The following is a 20,000-nucleotide window of genomic DNA, read 5'->3' as shown; positions in this document are numbered from 1 at the left end:
GTTTTCCAATACTCGATCGATGTGTCTGGAAATCACTCCCAGGTTTTTCCATCTGTTATTTCCGATTTCCTCCTGCCGTGCTGACAAACCCAAGGGGGGGGGACAGTGTAGAGGGAGCTTTACTCTGTATCTAACCCCGTGCTGTACCTGTCTGGGAGTGTTTGATGGGGGGGACAGTGTAGAGGGAGCTTTACTCTGTATCTAACTTTCCCGTGCTGTACCTGTCCTGGGAGTGTTTGATGGGGGGGACAGTGTAGAGGGAGCTTTACTCTGTATCTAACCCCGTGCTGTACCTGTCCTGGGAGTGTTTGATGGGGGGACAGTGTAGAGGGAGCTTTACTCTGTATCTAACCCTGTGCTGTACCTGTCCTGGGAGTGTTTGATCGGGGGGACAGTGTAGAGGGAGCTTTACTCTGTATCTAACCCCGTGCTGTACCTGTCCTGGGAGTGTTTGATGGGGGGGGGGGACAGTGTAGAGGGAGCTTTACTCTGTATCTAACCCCGTGCTGTACCTTTCCTGGGAGTGTTTGATGGGGGGACAGTGTAGAGGGAGCTTTACTCTGTATCTAACTCTGTGCTGTACCTGTCCTGGGAGTGTTTGATGGGGGGACAGTGTAGAGGGAGCTTTACTCTGTATCTAAGTCTGTGCTGTACCTGTCCTGGGAGTGTTTGATGGGGGGAGGGGACAGCGTGGAGAGAACTTCACTCTGGATTTAACTAGCTTAGCGTTTAACTTATCCCAAGGCTTGTGAGTGTTATCAAATCCTCTCCCCCTCACGACGCCAGTTCCATATTTTAGAGTTGAGTTCTTACAGGGGGAGTTTTTTTTTTACACACCAGTCCTGTTAACGTTTTATGAGTAAATTGTCCATGAAGTCACGATGTCTCCAACACTCGTACCAGTGCTTTGGGCTTCTTAGACACCAAAGGGATTCTCGAGCTGGTGACAGAAGGGAAGGAGAGGGTCTCAGTTTCAAGGAAATAGAAGCTCAAACGTAAAAAGAATAACTTGGTTTCGAGGGCAAGCGTTGTATGAAAGGAGGATAGATTGGGCGTGCTTACATGGGGGTATCAGAGAGTGAAGGGTAGTATGTTGGGGTGAGTCGTTTGAGGTTTTTTAAGATCCCATCCCACCACCAAACACATCTTCTCTTCACTCCCTCTGTCAGCGTTCCGTAGAGACCCTTCCCTGCGGGATAACCCCATCCACTATACCCCCACACGCAATCGCGGGTGTCCCTTCACCTCTCCCATGGTCGCCAGCCAAGGCCCAAGACACTCATTTCAGCGTTTCCTCTCCCGATCGGGTGAGTTCGCCGCTCCCGACGTGGCCCCCTCTACAATCGGAGAGACCGGGCGATCTCTTTGCTGAGTGCCTTTGGTCTGTGTACAATCTGGACCCTGATGCTTGCGACTTTAACACACGATCCTGCTTCCCGTGCCCACCTGTCTGTCCTTGACCTGCTGCAAAGTTCCAGTGAAGCTCAACACAAACTGGAGGGACAGGATCTCATCTTCCAGCTTGGCACCTTACAGCCTCAACATCCAATTCAGATGATTAGCTCCACCACACTCGAGCCCAGTTTTCATCCTATTTTATTTTACTCTTCTCTACCTTTTTGTTTCTTTATTGGCTTTCTTCCTTCCCCCCCCCCCCTCACACTCTTTCCCCCAACTTCATCCCCCTTACCTTTTCTCCTCCCCCGCTTCCCCTTTTCTACACTCTACCTCTGCCCTATTTCACCCACCCTCCGCCAACATCTGTCGCAGCTTCTCTGCGTCTGGCCATTCACACCCTTTATTCTCTCTGTGGGCTGCCATTAGCAGCCTTTCCCCTGGTTTCTGTGGCTATGACTCATCTTCCATTCCTCCCCCTGCAGGATAAATATCCCCCACTTTCTACAGAGAGAGAGGCAGAGACACGGAGAGAGAGACAGAGACACAGAGAGAGAGGGAGGGAGACACGGAGAGAGAGACAGAGACACGGAGAGAGGCAGAGACACAGAGAGAGGCAGAGGCACAGAGAGAGAGGCAGAGACACGGAGAGAGAGACAGAGACACAGAGAGAGAGGCAGAGACACAGAGAGAGGCAGAGACACGGAGAGAGAGGCAGAGACACAGAGAGAGAGGCAGAGACACAGAGAGAGAGGCAGAGACACAGAGAGAGAGGCAGAGACACAGAGAGAGAGGCAGAGACACAGAGAGAGGCAGAGACACAGAGAGAGAGGCAGAGACACGGAGAGAGAGGCAGAGACACAGAGAGAGAGGCAGAGACACAGAGAGAGAGGCAGAGACACAGAGAGAGAGGCAGAGACACAGAGAGAGAGGCAGAGACACAGAGAGAGAGGCAGAGACACAGAGAGAGGCAGAGACACAGAGAGAGAGGCAGAGACACGGAGAGAGAGGCAGAGACACAGAGAGAGGCAGAGACACGGAGAGAGAGGCAGAGACACGGAGAGAGAGGCAGAGACACGGAGAGAGAGGCAGAGACACGGAGAGAGAGGCAGAGACACGGAGAGAGAGGCAGAGACACAGAGAGAGAGGCAGAGACACGGACAGAGAGGCAGAGACACAGAGAGAGAGGCAGAGACACAGACACAGAGAGAGAGGCAGAGACATAGACACAGAGAGAGAGGCAGAGACACAGACACAGAGAGAGAGGCAGAGACACAGAGAGAGGCAGAGACACAGAGAGAGAGGCAGAGACACGGAGAGAGAGGCAGAGACACAGAGAGAGGCAGAGACACAGAGAGAGGCAGAGACACAGAGAGAGGCAGAGACACAGAGAGAGGCAGAGGCACAGAGAGAGAGGCAGAGACACGGAGAGAGAGGCAGAGACACAGAGAGAGGCAGAGACACAGAGAGAGGCAGAGGCACAGAGAGAGGCAGAGGCACAGAGAGAGCAGAGGCACAGAGAGAGAGGCAGAGACACAGAGAGAGAGGCAGAGACACAGAGAGAGAGGCAGAGACACAGAGAGAGAGGCAGAGGCACAGAGAGAGGCAGAGGCACAGAGAGAGGCAGAGGCACAGAGAGAGAGGCAGAGACACACAGAGAGAGGCAGAGGCACAGAGAGAGAGGCAGAGACACAGAGAGAGAGGCAGAGACACAGAGAGAGAGGCAGAGACACAGAGAGAGGCAGAGACACGGAGAGAGAGGCAGAGACACGGAGAGAGAGGCAGAGACACGGAGAGAGAGGCAGAGACACGGAGAGAGAGGCAGAGACACGGAGAGAGAGGCAGAGACACGGAGAGAGAGGCAGAGACACAGAGAGAGAGGCAGAGACACGGACAGAGAGGCAGAGACACAGAGAGAGAGGCAGAGACACGGACAGAGACACAGAGAGAGAGGCAGAGACATAGACACAGAGAGAGAGGCAGAGACACAGACACAGAGAGAGAGGCAGAGACACAGACACAGAGAGAGAGGCAGAGACACAGACACAGAGAGAGAGGCAGAGACACAGATTTACAGCAGGGAAACAGGCCCTTCGGCCCAACATGTCCATGCTGCCCTTTTTTTAAACCCCTAAGCTAATCCCAATTGCCCGCATTTGGCCCATATCCCTCTCTACCCATCGTACCCATGTAACTGTCTAAATGCTTTTCAAGAGACAAAATTGTATTCGCCTCTACTACTGCCCCTGGCAGCTCGCTCCAGACACTCACCACCCTCTGTGTGAAAAAAATTGCCCCTCTGGTCCCTTTTGTACCTCTCCCCTCTCACCTTAAACCTGTGCCCTCTAGTTTTAGACTCCCCTACCTTTGGGAAAAGATATTGACTGTCTAACTGATCTGTGCCCCTCATTATTTTATAGACCGCTATAAGATCACCCCTCAGCCTCCTACGCTCCAGAGAAAAAAGTCCCAGTCTATCCAGCCTCTCCTTATAACTCAATCCATCAAGTCCCGGTAGCATCCTAGTAAATCTTTTCTGCACTCTTTCTAGTTTAATAATATCCTTTCTATAATAGGGTGACCAGAACTGTACACAGTATTCCAAGTGTGGCCTTACCAATGTCTTGTACAACTTCAACAAGACGTCCCAACTCCTGTATTCAATGTTCTGACCGATGAAACCAAGCATGCCGAATGCCGTCTTCACCACTCTGTCCACCTGTGACTCCACTTTCAAGGAGCTATGAACCTGTACCCCTAGATCTCTTTGTTCTGTAACTCTCCCCAACGCCCTACCATTAACTGAGTAAGTCCTGCCCTGGTTCAATCTACCAGTATAAATATCTCCCACTTTGTACCTTCTTGCTTTGGAGAAGGGTCACCTGAACTCGGAACGTCAGCCCTTCTCTCTCCGTACAGATGCTGCCAGACCAGCTGAGATTTTCCAGCGTTTCCTCTCTTATAAGATCCCAAACAGTCTTGGCAAGGTTGTGTGGGGGCGGGGGAGGGGAGGTGGATAAAGGACATTTCTTCTTGTGGGTGAGTCCAGAGTGAGGAGGGGGGGGGGGGGGGGGTAGAGAAACTATATTAAAATGAGGGCTTGCCTCCCGGTTACCTGTGCGTGTCCTGGGAATCCACAGTGAGCCCCCACCTCTGGGTGTCGGGGGAGTGGCGTTGGGCTTTGTCCTCACCACCGGTGGCGTATTCCAGACGGTCGTGCATCTCTCGGTTCTGTTGGGGGAGGGGGGAGAAATGGGGTTTGGGGGGGTGGGTGGTGGGGGTGATATAAAGAACAAAGAAACCAGGCAAAGTCAGTTCACAGACGGTTACAGCAAATCGACGTAAGCACAGGGACAGGAGTTTCAGTCTTATCCGGACAAGCCTCGGCTTACACAGCACTTTCAGACAGAGAATTCCAGAAATGCCACTGCCCAGAGAAGCCGAGCTAGGGACCCGGGTTCAATTCCCGGCCTCGGGTCACTGTCTGTGCAGAGTCTGCACGTTCTCCCCATCTCTGCGTGGGTTTCCTCCGGGTGCTCTGGTTTCCTCCCACAGTCCAAAGATGTGTAGGTTAGGGGGATTGGCCATGCTAAATTGCCCCTTAGTGTCAGGGGGATTAGCAGGGCCAATGTGTAGGTTTAGGGGGATAGGACCTGGGTGGGATTGTGGGCAGGGCAGACCCGATGGGCCAAATGGCCTCTTCCTGCACTGTAGGGATTCTACGATCCTGCCACCAGTCTTCACCCTGGCCCCGATTGTGATTTCGAACGCCCCGATTAAATAACCGTCCCTCCCCTCCCCGAACCGTCTCTGCTCCGAGGGAGACGATCCCAGATTCTCCCTGTTCCTCTCTCCGCAGGAACCGAGGTACAGTCATTCCCGGAGAAAGGTGGGATTAAACTGAGTTACTCCCAAACTGGGACTGAACCCCCACCCACATCCCGCTGTACCTCAGATTCCAGATGTTCCACTCTCTCCTGCAGCTGCTGAATGAGCAAATCTTTCTCCTCCATCTGGCTCCTGGAATTCTCAATCTGGGCACAGAGGAATAGACAGATTATAGTCTCGTACCCCCCCGTGACTGGAACTCATTTACTGTGCAACACTAAAGGGATAGGTTTCGCAGATGGGGGTCGGTGCTGAGGGAGCACCGCACTGTGGGAGGGTCGGTGCTGAGGGAGCGCCGCACTGTGGGGAGGGTCGGTGCTGAGGGAGCGCCGCACTGTGGGGAGGGTCGGTGCCGAGGGAGCGCCGCACTGTGGGAGGGTCGGTGCCGAGGGAGTGCCGCACTGTGGGAGGGTCGGTGCCGAGGGAGTGCCGCACTGTGGGAGGGTCGGTGCCGAGGGAGCGCCGCACTGTGGGAGGGTCAGTGCCGAGAGAGCGCCGCACTGCGGGAGGGTCGGTGCTGAGGGAGCGCCGCACTGCGGGGAGGGTCGGTGCTGAGGGAGCGCCGCACTGTGGGAGGGTCAGTGCCGAGAGAGCGCCGCACTGCGGGAGGGTCGGTGCTGAGGGAGCGCCGCACTGTGGGGAGGGTCGGTGCCGAGGGAGCGCCGCACTGTGGGAGGGTCAGTGCCGAGAGAGCGCCGCACTGCGGGAGGGTCGGTGCCGAGGGAGCGCCGCACTGCGGGGAGGGTCGGTGCCGAGGGAGCGCCGCACTGCGGGGAGGGTCGGTGCCGAGGGAGCGCCGCACCGCGGGAGGGTCGGTGCCGAGGGAGCGCCGCACCGCGGGGAGGGTCAGTGCCGAGGGAGCGCCGCACTGCGGGGAGGGTCAGTGCCGAGGGAGCGCCGCACTGCGGGAGGGTCGGTGCCGAGGGAGCGCCGCACTGCGGGAGGGTCGGTGCCGAGGGAGCGCCGCACTGCGGGAGGGTCGGTGCTGAGGGAGCGCCGCACTGCGGGGAGGGTCGGTGCATCAGTTGCTGTGGGCTAACTGTTTTATGACATATTTAATCCTTGCTAAAGTGTTTCAGGCCAGAGGGGCAGTTTTGGAAGTCGCACGATGGCCACGGGCGCTAGAGAAATGCAAATCTACCTGAATAAGAGGCAGATTGAGGAACCCTTGGCAGTGACTGGTTTGAGCGATGGAGCGGGTCAGAGTGGACAGGTCACGGAGCTTGTGTTTTGCCATGTACATCACCCATGGGGAAGTGGGGAGGGGTGGGGAGGGGAGGGGTATTTTACAGGCTTGGCTGTTCACACCCTCTGCTGAAACCACAAAAGGTGACAATCGGAGATGAGAGCAACCGTGGGAGCTCAAAGCCCTGTGTCATCGCTATCCACCCAGCTCACAGTTACTCAGAAAATCACACTGCAGGAATTAACACGTAAAAAACACACCCTGTCTGAACATGCCCTCAAACCACAGACAGAGACACACACACACACACACACACACAGACACAGACAGAGACAGAGAGAAGGGAGAGAGAGACAGACAGACAGAGACAGAGAGAAGGGAGAGAGAGACAGACAGACAGAGACAGAGAGGAGAGAGAGAGAGAGACAGAGAGGAGAGAGAGAGAGAGACAGAGAGGAGAGAGAGAGAGACAGAGACAGAGAGGAGAGAGAGAGAGACAGAGACAGAGAGGAGAGAGAGAGAGACAGAGACAGAGAGGAGAGAGAGAGAGACAGAGACAGAGAGGAGAGAGAGAGACAGAGACAGAGAGGAGAGAGAGAGACAGAGACAGAGAGGAGAGAGAGAGACAGAGACAGAGAGGAGAGAGACAGAGACAGAGAGGAGAGAGAGACAGAGACAGAGAGGAGAGAGAGACAGAGAGGAGAGAGACAGAGACAGAGGAGAGAGAGACAGAGGAGAGAGAGACAGAGGAGAGAGAGACAGAGGAGAGAGAGACAGAGGAGAGAGAGACAGAGGAGAGAGAGACAGAGGAGAGAGAGACAGAGGAGAGAGAGACAGAGGAGAGAGAGACAGAGGAGAGAGAGAGACAGAGAGAGAGGAGAGAGAGGAGAGAGACAGAGAGAGAGACACACACACACACAGAGACAGAGAGGAGAGAGAGACAGAGAGGAGAGAGAGACAGAGAGAGAGAGGAGAGAGAGAGAGAGAGGAGAGAGAGAGAGAGAGAGAGAGACAGAGAGAGAGAGAGAGAGAGACAGAGAGGAGAGAGAGAGAGAGAGAGACAGAGAGAGAGAGAGAGAGAGACAGAGAGGAGAGAGAGAGAGAGAGAGACAGAGAGACAGAGAGAGAGAGAGACAGAGAGGAGAGAGACAGAGAGAGAGACAGAGAGGAGAGAGACAGAGAGAGAGAGAGACACACAGAGGAGAGAGAGAGAGAGAGAGACAGAGGAGAGAGAGAGAGAGAGACAGAGAGGAGAGAGAGAGAGAGACACACACAGAGACAGAGAGGAGAGAGAGACAGACAGACAGAGAGAGACGGACAGACAGAGAGAGACGGACAGACAGAGAGAGACGGACAGACAGAGAGAGACGGACAGACAGAGAGAGACGGACAGACAGAGAGGAAGGAAAGTGGAGAGATAGAAAGAGAGAGTCCTGAGTTTGGGGAATGGGGAATGAGCTGGGAGTGGGACAAATTCGGTAGACCTTTCATGGAGCCGGCACACACATATGACGGGCCAAATGGCCTCCTGTACCATTAGGAATCTACACGATCTATTCCACAGGGGGTGGGGGATGGTTTCATCGATCGAGAGCAGACAGTCTTCACCTGTTCGATCATCTGTCTCACTTTCCGCTGCTGACTTTTCAGCATGTCATTGAGGTGGGAAATCTTCTCCTTCAGCGTCTGCACCTCCTTCTCCAGCTCTAACGACCTGGCAACGCGTGTCGGGGGGGGGGGGGAGGGGGGGTAAAGAGAGTGGGTTAGATCCAACAATCTCCAGGTCCGGTAGAGGAGCTAATCACGGCCGCCGGGGTCAGCGAGAGAGCAATGGCGGCCGCCGGGGTCAGCGAGAGAGCAATGGCCGCCGCCGGGGTCAGCGAGAGAGCAATGGCCGCCGGGGTCAGCGAGAGAGCAATGGCCGCCGCCGGGGTCAGCGAGAGAGCAATGGCCGCCGGGGTCAGCGAGAGAGCAATGGCGGCCGCCGGGGTCAGCGAGAGAGCAATGGCCGGCGCCGGGGTCAGCGAGAGAGCAATGGCCGCCGCCGGGGTCAGCGAGAGAGCAATGGCCGCCGCCGGGGTCAGCGAGAGAGCAATGGCCGCCGGGGTCAGCGAGAGAGCAATGGCCGCCGCCGGGGTCAGCGAGAGAGCAATGGCCGCCGCCGGGGTCAGCGAGAGAGCAATGGCCGCCGCCGGGGTCAGCGAGAGAGCAATGGCCGGCCAGGGGTCAGCGAGAGAGCAATGGCCGCCGGGGTCAGCGAGAGAGCAATGGCCGCCGGGGTCAGCGAGAGAGCAATGGCCGGCGGGGTCAGCGAGAGAGCAATGGCCGCTGGGGTCAGCGAGAGAGCAAGTGCATTTGGCCGGGGTCACTTGGAGAGCAATGGCGACCGTCGGGGGTCACTCGGAGGGCAATGGCGACCGTCCGGGGTCACTCGGAGGGCAATTGTGATTGTCCTGGGTCACTCGGAGAGCAATGGTGACCGGCCGGGGTCACTCGGAGGGCAATGGCCGCCGTCCGGGGTCACTCGGAGAGCAATGGCCGCCGGCCGGGTCAGAGTTTAGGAGAGGTCGTGAGATCGAGGACCGAGACGGGACATCTGAAATTCAGCCAGTGATTTTCCTACCTGTGGCGATCGGCCAGGCCAGCCTCCTTCTGCACCCGCATGTCCTCCAGCTGACGTTCGTTCTCTCTCATCCTCGTCGCCAAGATTTGGTGCTCCTGCGCCGGGGGAAGGAAATAAAGCACAGAAAGAGGCCATTATCGTTCGGATCCCACCCACCTCACCTGGCTGCCCCCCACCCTCAAAACCGAACCGTCGGCACAGACCCCTCCGCCCTACCTTTTCCATCCCGGTCATCAGCCTCTGGAGTTCCTCGACCCTCTTGTCCCGATCGGCCACCCTCTCCTCCGACCTCTGGAGGGATTCCCGGGCCTCTTCCAGTTGCATCTGGTGGTGAGACGCCTGATCCTGTTGGGGAGGAAATTGAGGGGGATTTCAGGCTCCTGTTTTCCAGGCTCGCCCGAGCACCCGAGATTGCGCTTATTACAGCCCGAAGCTTCCAGCCGGTTGCAATTGCTCTCTCACTGACCCCGGCCAGTCGCGATTGCTCTCTAACTGACAACGGACAGTCGCAATTGCTCTCTAACTGACCCCGGACAGTGGCAATTGCTCTCTAACTGACCCCGGACAGTGGCAATTGCTCTCTCACTGACCCCGGCCAGTCGCGATTGCTCTCTAACTGACCACGGACAGTCGCAATTGCTCTCCCACTGACCCTGGACGGTGGCACTTGCTCTCCCACTGACCCCGGGACAGTCGCAATTGCTCTCTCACTGACCCCAGGCCAGTTGCGATTGCTCTCTCACTGACCCCAATAGTTTGTCAGTAGATTTCACACACCCTCCCCCACCCGCCACCCCATCTTTTGCTTCCCGTAGGCAGCGCACTGGCCTAAAGGCGGCGCAGGCTGCATCAGCGGGCAAACCTCACGTGCTGCAGTCTAGCGCCAATCCGTCTAGAGTAACAGCGGCCTTTCCCACGGGCCAAACATCCTACCGGACCGAATTCGAATCCTGGATGAGCCCCTCCGGGGAAACCCAAATGTGCCAACACTCTCTCCACCCCCGCCCCCATCCCCGACCACAATCAGACATCACCCTGCAAATTAAATATCTCCCCCCCGCCCCCTTTACATTCCAGCTGAATGTTCTCAGCTCATAACAAGCCAAAGCTACTGAGGCCAAAAGTGCCGCCTCCGGGTGATGCCGAATTCTTCCAGAAATGCTCGACCACCACCACCCCCCCCCGCCCCCCCCCCCAACTTTTACCTCCAGCGCCTTCCTTGCAGCCTCCTGTTGGCGCTCAGATTCCTGCAGTTTGCCGTACAGACGCCTCGTCACTTCCCGCATCTTTTCGGTCTCCTCGTCGCTGCGTTCCGTCTGTTGGTTGGGGGGGGTGGCGGGGGGGGGGGTGGCGGGGGGAGAGATCCATTAGTGCCGTTGTTCCCTCTGCCGAATCCCACAACCACAACACGAACCCCCTCCAAACACCTCAGTCGCGATTGCTCTCTGAGTGACCCACAGCAGGTTGCAATTGTTCTCTAACTGACCCCAGCCAATTGCAATTGCTCTCTCATTGACCCCAGGCCAGTCGCAATTGCTCTCTCACTGACCCCAGGCCAGTCGCGATTGCTCTCTCACTGACCCCAGGCCAGTTGTAATTGCTCTCTAACTGACCCCCAGCCAGTCGTAATTGCTCTCTAACTGACCCCGGCCAGTCGCAATTGCTCTCTCACTGACCCCCAGCCAGTCGCGATTGCTCTCTCACTGACCCCTGGCCAGTCGTAATTGCTCTCTCACTGACCCCCAGCCAGTCGCAATTGCTCTCTCACTGACCCCCAGCCAGTCGCAATTGCTCTCTCACTGACCCCCAGCCAGTCGCGATTGCTCTCTCACTGACCCCTGGCCAGTCGTAATTGCTCTCTCACTGACCCCCAGCCAGTCGCAATTGCTCTCTCACTGACCCCCAGCCAGTCGCAATTGCTCTCTCACTGACCCCCAGCCAGTCGCGATTGCTCTCTCACTGACCCCTGGCCAGTCGTAATTGCTCTCTCACTGACCCCCAGCCAGTCGCAATTGCTCTCTCACTGACCCCCAGCCAGTCGCAATTGCTCTCTCACTGACCCCCAGCCAGTCGCAATTGCTCTCTCACTGACCCCCAGCCAGTCGCAATTGCTCTCTCACTGACCCCCAGCCAGTCGTAATTGCTCTCTAACTGACCCCCAGCCAGTCGTAATTGCTCTCTAACTGACCCGGCCAGTCGCAATTGCTCTCTCACTGACCCCCAGCCAGTCGCAATTGCTCTCTCACTGACCCCCGGCCAGTCGCGATTGCTCTCTCACTGACCCCTGGCCAGTCGTAATTGCTCTCTCACTGACCCCCGGCCAGTCGCAATTGCTCTCTCACTGACCCGGCCAGTCGCAACTGCTCTCCTCACTGACCCCCGGCCAGTCGCAATTGCTCTCTCACTGACCCCCGGCCAGTCGCAATTCTCTCTCACTGACCCCCGGCCAGTCGCAACTGAGATCCCTCCCACCAGCCCCTCTATCGCCGACATCTCATAAGAAGGTTGGACGGTACCCCCCGATTGGCAACTCAACACCTCCCCTGCCTGGGGCATCCTTCTGTCCACAACCTCCCACCCTCCATACCAGTTCCTTGAGCTCCCGTGCTGAGGTCATCAACGGACACTGGGGTCACCCAGAAGGAGGGGGTGGGGGGGGTTTATTCATTCCTGGGACACGGGTGTCGCTGGCTGGTGCAGTATTTATTGCCCATCCAGAGTTGCCCCTTGGAGGGGCAGTTGAGAGTCAACCACATTGCTGTGTGACTCTGGAGTCACATGTAGGCCAGACCGGGTAAGGACGGCAGATTTCTTTCCCTAAAGGGGACATTAGCGAACCAGGTGGTTTATTTTTTTTTAACGACAACTGATGATCGTTGTCACAGTTGCCGTTACCAAGGGCGTGGGCAGCACAGTGGGTTAGCACTGCTGCCTCACAGCATCAGGGACCCAGGTTCGATTCCCGGCTCGGGGTCACTGTCTGTGTGGAGTCTGCGCATTCTTCCCGTGTCTGTGTGGGTTTCCTCCCACAGTCTGAAAGATGTGTAGGTTAGGGTGGATTGGCCATGCTAAATTGTCCTTAGTGTCCAAAGATGTGTAGGTTAGGGTGGATTGGCCATGCTAAATTGTCCCTTAGTGTCCAAAGATGTGTAGGTTAGGGTGGATTGGCCATGCTAAATTGTCCCTTAGTGTCCAAAGATGTGCAGGTTAGGGTGGATTGGCCGTGCTAAAATTGCTCCTTAGTGTCAGGGAGACTAGCTAGAGTAAATAAGTTGGGATATAGGAAATAGGAGCAGGAGTAGGCCATCTAGCCCCTCGAGCCTGCCCCGCCATTCAATAAGATCATGGCTGATCTGAAGTGGATCAGTTCCACTTTCCCACTTTCTCCCTTTAATTCCCCGGTCTATCAGAAACCTATCTACCCGTGACTTAAATATATTTAGCGAGGCAGCCTCCACCACTTCAACGGGCAGAGAATTCCAGAGATTCACCACCCCTTGAGTGAAGAAGTTCCTCCTCAACTCCGTTCTAAACTGACTCCCCCCCTTATCTTGAGACTGTGCCCTCGAGTTCTTGTTTCCTTCCGAAGCGGAAATAACCTCGCTCCCTTCTATCCTGGGGTGCAGACCCGATGGGCCGAACAGCCTCCTCTGCACTGTGGGGATTCTCCGGCTAGTTTTCAGTCCCAGAGGGATTTCCAGAGCGACTTCACCGCGGCGTTAACGTAAGCTGACTTGCGACACTAATAAATAAACTTTAAACATTCGCGAACCAGATGGGTTTATTTTTTTTTTGCGACAATCGGATGATCGTCGTCACGGTCGCCGTTACCGAGACTCGCTCTCGATCCCAGGTTTTATTAATCGGATTTTAATCCCCATTTGGGGGGGGGCGGGATTCGAACCCACTTCGCTCCCCAGAGGCTGCGAGGGTCCCTGGATTGTTAGTCTGTGACAATTAGCACGACGCCACAAAATTTCGCGCCCCCCCCCACCCCCCCAAGAGACACAAACCCACACGCATGTAGACACATGACAACATGTTAACGGCCCCCCCCGGATGGACACGGCCACTGACCTGTGTACCCGTGTTAATCGAATGACGCGGCCTGGCCCAGTTAATGTCGGAATCCAGCTCAAACTCTGTCCCACTGCCCCGTCACTCCCTAATCAACACAAAAAAAAAACTCATCACGTCAACCGTGTAGGCCTCATCGACAGCCTGCATTTAAATAGCGCCCATAACCTGGTAAAATGTGAGCTGGAGGAGGTGACAGAGATAGGGAGGGGGTGTAGGGGGCTGGAGGAGGTTACAGAGATAGGGAGGGGGGTGTAGGAGGGCTGGAGGAGGTTACAGAGATAGGGAGGGGGGTGTAGGGGACTGGAGGAGGCTACAGAGATAGGGAGGGGGTGTAGGGGGTTGGAGGAGGTTACAGAGATAGGGAGGGGGGTGTAGGGGGCTGGAGGAGGTTACAGAGACAGGGAGGGGGTGTAGGGGGCTGGTGGAGGTTACAGGGATAGGGAGGGGGTGTAGGGGGCTGGAGGAGGTTACAGAGATAGGGAGGGGGGTGTAGGGGGGGTTACAGAGATAGGGAGGGGGTGTAGGGGCTGGAGGAGGTTACAGAGATAGGGAGGGAGTGCAGAGAGGGGGTGTAGGAGGTTAGAGATAGGGAGGGGGTATAGGGGGCTGGAGGAGGTTACAGAGATAGGGAGGGGGGTGTAGGGGACTCGAGGAGGTTACAGAGATAGGGAGGGGGTGTAGGGGCTGGAGGAGGTTACAGAGATAGGGAGGGAGTGCAGGGAGGGGGTGTAGGAGGTTAGAGATAGGGAGGGGGTGTAGGGGCTGGAGGAGGTTACAGAGATAGGGAGGGGGTGTAGGGGCTGGAGGAGGTTACAGAGATAGGGAGGGGGTGTAGGGGCTGGAGGAGGTTACAGAGATAGGGAGGGAGTGCAGAGAGGGGGTGTAGGAGGTTAGAGATAGGGAGGGGGTATAGGGGGCTGGAGGAGGTTACAGAGATAGGGAGGGGGGTGTAGGGGACTCGAGGAGGTTACAGAGATAGGGAGGGGGGTGTAGGGGACTCGAGGAGGTTACAGAGCTAAGGAGGGGGCTGCGGGGGAACAGCCGCTGGATGAGCGAGTGAAACAGTGCACCATTCCATTACAAGATGAGGTGAGGCAGGATAAAGGTAAACTCTAATAAGGAATTTCTTTTTACCTTGGATTGGGGGCAGTAATCCACGACATCAGACTTCACTCCATTCATTCGCCCAGACATCTGCTCACGAATATTTTGCATCGAATGTCGGACCTGTAACAACCACAGAATCAGGTACAGCACGGGGTTAGATACAGAGTAAAGCTCCCTCTACACTGTCCCCCCACATCAAACACTCCCAGGACAGGTACAGCACGGGGTTAGATACAGAGTAAAGCTCCCTCTACACTGTTCCCCCATCAAACACTCCCAGGACAGGTACAGCATGGGGTTAGATACAGAGTAAAGCTCCCTCTACACTGTCCCCCATCAAACACTCCCAGGACAGGTACAGCACGGGGTTAGATACAGAGTAAAGCTCCCTCTACACTGTCCCCCCATCAAACACTCCCAGGACAGGTACAGCACAGGGTTAGATACAGAGTAAAGCTCCCTCTACACTGTCCCCCCATCAAACACTCCCAGGACAGGTACAGCACGGGGTTAGATACAGAGTAAAGCTCCCTCTACACTGTCCCCCCATCAAACACTCCCAGGACAGGTACAGCATGGGGTTAGATACAGAGTAAAGCTCCCTCTACACTGTCCCCCATCAAACACTCCCAGGACAGGTACAGCACGGGGTTAGATACAGAGTAAAGCTGGTTATTAATCCAGAAACTCAGCTAATGTTCTGGGGGACCTGGGTTCGAATCCCACCACAGCAGATGGTGGAATTTGAATTCAATAAAAAATATCTGGGATTAAGAATCTACTGATGACCCATTGTGGGAAAAACCCATCTGGTTCCCTTTAGGGAAGGAAATCTGCCGTCCTTACCCCGGTCTGGCCTACATGTGACTCCCAGAGCCACAGCAATGTGGTCGACTCTCAACTGCCCTCCAAGGGCAACTAGGGATGCGTAATAAATACTGGACCCAGCCAGCGACGCCCATGTCCCATGAATGAACAGGTAAAAACAAACCTCCTTGAAGTGTTTGAGTTCTGTGCGGAGCTGTCTCAGCGATGACTCCTGGGCGATTTGAGAATCCGTCAACATACCTTTGATGTCAGGGTCATAGAGGCTGCGTGTCTGGAAAGCAAGTTTCCCATTCGGGTTAAAGTTATAGAACAACACAGCGTAGAAACAGGCCCTTCGGCCCAACCACACTATGATCACCGCGCCCCCCCTCCCCAGCTTGTGCCAATGGCCCACCTTTGTTCCTGCACATCTTTGGACACTAAGGGACAATTTAGCATGGCCAATCCACCCTAACCTACACACCTTTGGACACGAAGGGACAAGTTAGCATGGCCAATCCACCTAACCTGCACATCTTTGGACACTAAGGGACAATTTAGCATGGCCAATCCACCCTAACCTACACATCTTTGGACACGAAGGGACAATTTAGCATGGCCAATCCACCCTAACCTGCACATCTTTGGACACTAAGGGACAATTTAGCATGGCCAATCCACCCTAACCTACACATCTTTGGACACTAAGGGACAATTTAGCATGGCCAATCCACCCTAACCTGCACATCTTTGGACACTAAGGGACAATTTAGCACGGCCAATCCACCCTAACCTGCACATCTTTGGACACTAAGGGGCAATTTCGCATGGCCAATCCCCCTAACCTACACATCTTTCGGACTGTGGGAGGAAACCGGAGCACCCGGAGGAAACCCATGCAGACACAGGGAGAATGTGCATACTCCGCACAAACAGTGACCCGAGCCAGGAATCGAACCCAGGTCCCTGGCGCTGAGAGGCAGCAGTGCTAACCCACTGTACCACCATGTGGCACCAGTCTGAGGCCGGATCACTGTAGTCACTTGCATTCCCCTGGTGAGGGTGTGTCAAATGGAGCACTTGCCACCTAATGGAGGGGCAAAACTGGGGATATGAAGCTATCTCAAAGAAAATAATAGAACCCCCCCCCCCCCACCCCCACTAAGCTCGTAGCTGACTGCGCCAAAAGGATAGACCAACCCCACCCCCCCCAACCAACCCCACCACCCCTCCGTCGCTCCAACCTTCCCCTGCTGGGAGGGGGCTGGGCGTCGCCCCCTCATCCCGTGGATGGAAGAGGGAGGGCAGCAAGACTCCACGGCCTTGCACCCCCAGGGACTGGGGTGGATACAAGGTGAAGGACGATGCAACCATTGCATCACTGCTCAGGTGGGACGTCCCACAGCCAGGGAAAATCGTGGGGCGGGGGGGGGAGCTTGGAAAACAAAGGTTGGACCAAGATGGAGGGCAGTGGAGGCAATTGGCAAGTTAGGACAAAGAGGAGAAGTTTTGTTCAATGATCGGACGCTTGCTCCCTTCCACTCTAAACTAAAAGACATTTCCAATTAATCGACAATCCAAAATACGTCAGGTATGGCGAACGTAGATCAGTATACAGATTAACGTAATCAAACGTAGGTCAGTCAAATCATTGAACACACTGCAGCCACCCTTCAAAGCTAAATTATTTCCAATTAAACCATCGCAATCGACAATCAAATACACATCAAGTCAGTCAGCAATCTGAACATTGATCACTGGACAGATTAACGTAATCAAACACAGATTGGTCAAACCACTGAACGCTTCAGCCAGTGTTTTGATTTCTTGGGAGAAAAGAACGAGTAAAGGGGTGGGAAAATTTTCAAGAGAGAGAGAGAAAGAGAGAGGACAGGGATAAACAAACAAAGACCATTGCCTGGGCCCGATAGAGAAAGAGGCCCAAAACCTCACGGGCTGGTAAGTACCTTCAGGATTTCACCAGTGGTCTCATCCCAGGCTGGGTCGGTGCTCCCCCTGGAGGTCACAACAGCGTAGGCCCGGCCTACAGGCTACAAGGCAGGAAACGGGGCGGGGAGGGGGAGGGAGGAAAATAAAAACAAAATAATGAACGGAAACGGTTAACTTGTAACACCAACCAAGAGAATTGTGGCTCGGAGACCTGTCCCTCCGTGTCCGGGAGGCGCCTCTCACTCTCTCCATGTGGCATCGTAAATTATCCGCAATACCCCACCCTCCGCCCCCACCCCATGGCGGGCTGACTGGGAGAAATGTTGGGTGGACATTGCCCGCCTGGGCGAGTGCCCGTGATGTGAGTGGGAGGACTGGTCAGAGCCCCCCAACCAGGTTCACACCAGCGCCTCTCTACCCAAACAAGGTGAGGAGCGGGGGGGAGACATTGGCTTATTCCTACTTTAACACCCCCACCATCTCTCTCTCTCTCCAATCCACCCAGAACAAAGAAACTGGATATGATTCAGAAAGGAGGGAACAAGAGAGACAGAGAGACAGGCAGAGACAGAGAGACAGGCAGAGACAGAGAGACAGGCAGAGACAGAGAGACAGGCAGAGACAGAGAGACAGGCAGAGACAGAGAGAGAATGAAGGGGACGGGGGGGGAAATAAAGAGAAAGAGAGTGAGCGAGTGGTGAACAGAGAGAGATAGAGAGAGAGGGGGGAGGGAGAGAGAGAGTGAAGGAGGGGACAGAGAGAGGGAGAGAGAGTGAGGGAGGGGAACAGAGAGAGATAGAGAGAGAGAAAGAGAGAGGGAGAGAAAGAAAGAGAGAAGGGGGGACAGAGATAGAGAGTGAGCAAAGGGGGAACAGAGAGAGAGTGAGGGTGAGGGGAAGAGAGGGAGGGAGGGACAGAGTCCTGGGGAAGGTGGGGAAAGGGTTAAGCCACAGACAGGGGTCTCCCCTGGAGAGTGGAGCAGAGATGGGGATGTGATGATAGGGACGATCTCTCGAATCAAGATCCCTTTCCGATAACCCGGACACTGACCCAGGGTGGGGTGTTAGCTTCCTGCCTGGAGGAGAATTCGGGGAAGGAAACTGTTGGGGGGGGGGGGGGAGTGTTTTACAAAGGTCCCAAACCCTTTTGGCACAAAACTCTCACCCCCCCCCCCACACAGTCACTCCCCTTGCCGGTGTGGCAGTGCCCCCCAAACCCCTTCCCCACCAGTGAGTCAGCGTCCCCCCCTCACCCCCCTCCTTCTCCAGTGTGGAAAAGCCCCCTATCTCCTCCCCTCCTGTGTAACAATGTACTGCCCCCCCCCCCCCAACTTTCTTCTCCCTCCCCCCTCTCTTGGAGTTGGTTACCCTGGGGCGCCCAATTCACTCCTTCCTCCCGGGCTCTGGTGACCGAGCTGTGGGCTATTCGACTGGGGGAGGCAACATGGTCGGGGGGGGGCCGGTCCCCACCCAGCGGACGGCCGATTCCCTCCCCACTCCGAACCTTCCCCCTGCAAAACACCCACCCCCTAAAGCAGAGGAGGCCCCAGCCACCCACACACCCACCCACACACACAAGGAGCCGCAGATACCTTTCTCTTGACTTGGTCCCTCTGCAGAGGCTCTTCATTGGCCTGGAGGGTCAGTCGCAATCGGCGTACGTCCTGTGGGGGAGAGAGGGTCGATTAGTGAGTGGGCGGATTGTATAGACACGTAGAACAGTACAGCACAGTACAGGCCCTCTGGCCCCTCGATGTTGTGCCGAGCTCTGCCCGAACCCAAGATCAGTCTGTCCCACTCCCTATCATTCTGGAGTGCTCCATGTGCCTATCCAATAACCGCTTGAAAGTTCCTGAAGTGTCCGACTCCACAGGCAGTCCATTCCACACCCCAACCACTCTCAGAGTGAAGAACCTACCTCGGGCATCCCTCCTATATCTCCCACCATCAACCTTATACTTATGCCCCCTCATAACAGCTACATCCACCCGAGGAAATAGTCTCTGCACGTCCACTCTATCGATCCCTCTCATCATCTTATAAATCTCTATTAAGTCGCCTCTCATCCTCCTCCGCTCCAGAAGCCCCAGCTCCCTCAACCTTTCCTCATAAGACCTACCCTCCAAACCAGGCAGCATCCTGGTAAATCTCCTCTGCACTCTCTCCAATGCTTCCACATCCTTCTGATAGTGAGGTGACCAGAACTGAACACGATATTCCAAATGTGGTCTCACCATAGTCCGGTATAGTTGCAGCATAACCCCACGGCTCTTAAACTCAAATCCCCTGTTAATAAACACTAACACACTATAAGCCTTCTTCACAGCTCTATCAACTTGAGTAGCGACCTTCAGAGATCTGTGGATATGAACCTCAAGATCTCTCTGTTCCTCCACATTCCTTAGAACCCTGCCATTGACCCTGTAATCCGCATTCAAGTTTGTCCTACCAAAATGAATCACCTCGCACTTATCAGGGTTAAACTCCATCTGCCACTTTTCTGCCCAGCTCTGCATCCTATCAATGTCTGTTTGCAGCCTACAAGAGCCTTCCACCTCATCCACTACTCCACCAATCTTGGTGTCATCAGCAAATTTACTGACCCACCCTTCAGCCCCCTCTTCCAAGTCATTGATAAAAATCACAGAGGACCCAGCACTGATCCCTGTGGTACACCGCTGGTAACTGGCCTCCAGTCTGAACATTTTCCCTCCACCATCACCCTCTGTCTTCTACGATACAGCCAGTTACTTATCCAATCGGTCAAATTTCCTTGAGGACTTACCCCTCACGAAACCGTGCTGACTATCCCGGATTAAGCTGCATCTTTCCAAATGGTCATAAATCCTGACACTCTTTCCATTAACTTACCGAGCACAGAAGTAAGACTAACTGGCCTATAATTACCAGGGTCATTCCCATTTCCTTTCTTGAAGAGAGGAACAACATTCGCCGCTCTCCAGTC

At 55.2% G+C, this 20,000-nt stretch overlaps 1 protein-coding gene across 1 annotated transcript; it reads right to left on the bottom strand.

Annotated features, from left to right (window-relative positions):
- Positions 1 to 680: 680 nt before the first annotated feature.
- On the bottom strand, positions 681 to 18,711 carry LOC145340797 (tuftelin-like; the record flags this gene model as incomplete). The annotated part of the gene is made up of 11 exons (XM_080185260.1): positions 681 to 940; positions 4,511 to 4,626; positions 5,346 to 5,429; positions 8,078 to 8,183; positions 9,093 to 9,187; positions 9,309 to 9,437; positions 10,298 to 10,408; positions 14,307 to 14,399; positions 15,271 to 15,378; positions 17,054 to 17,137; positions 18,628 to 18,711. Coding segments are annotated over 11 exons (1,074 nt in total), but the record flags the coding sequence as incomplete, so codon positions are not given.
- Between the last annotated feature and the right edge of the window lie 1,289 nt (positions 18,712 to 20,000).

This window comes from Carcharhinus amblyrhynchos, unplaced genomic scaffold (assembly GCF_965287045.1).
Source record: "Carcharhinus amblyrhynchos unplaced genomic scaffold, sCarAmb.v2.hapA chromosome_1436, whole genome shotgun sequence".
Lineage (NCBI taxonomy): Eukaryota > Metazoa > Chordata > Chondrichthyes > Carcharhiniformes > Carcharhinidae > Carcharhinus > Carcharhinus amblyrhynchos.
The sequence above is the reverse complement of the archived record's forward strand: the minus strand, read 5'-3'. Positions and strand labels throughout refer to the sequence as shown.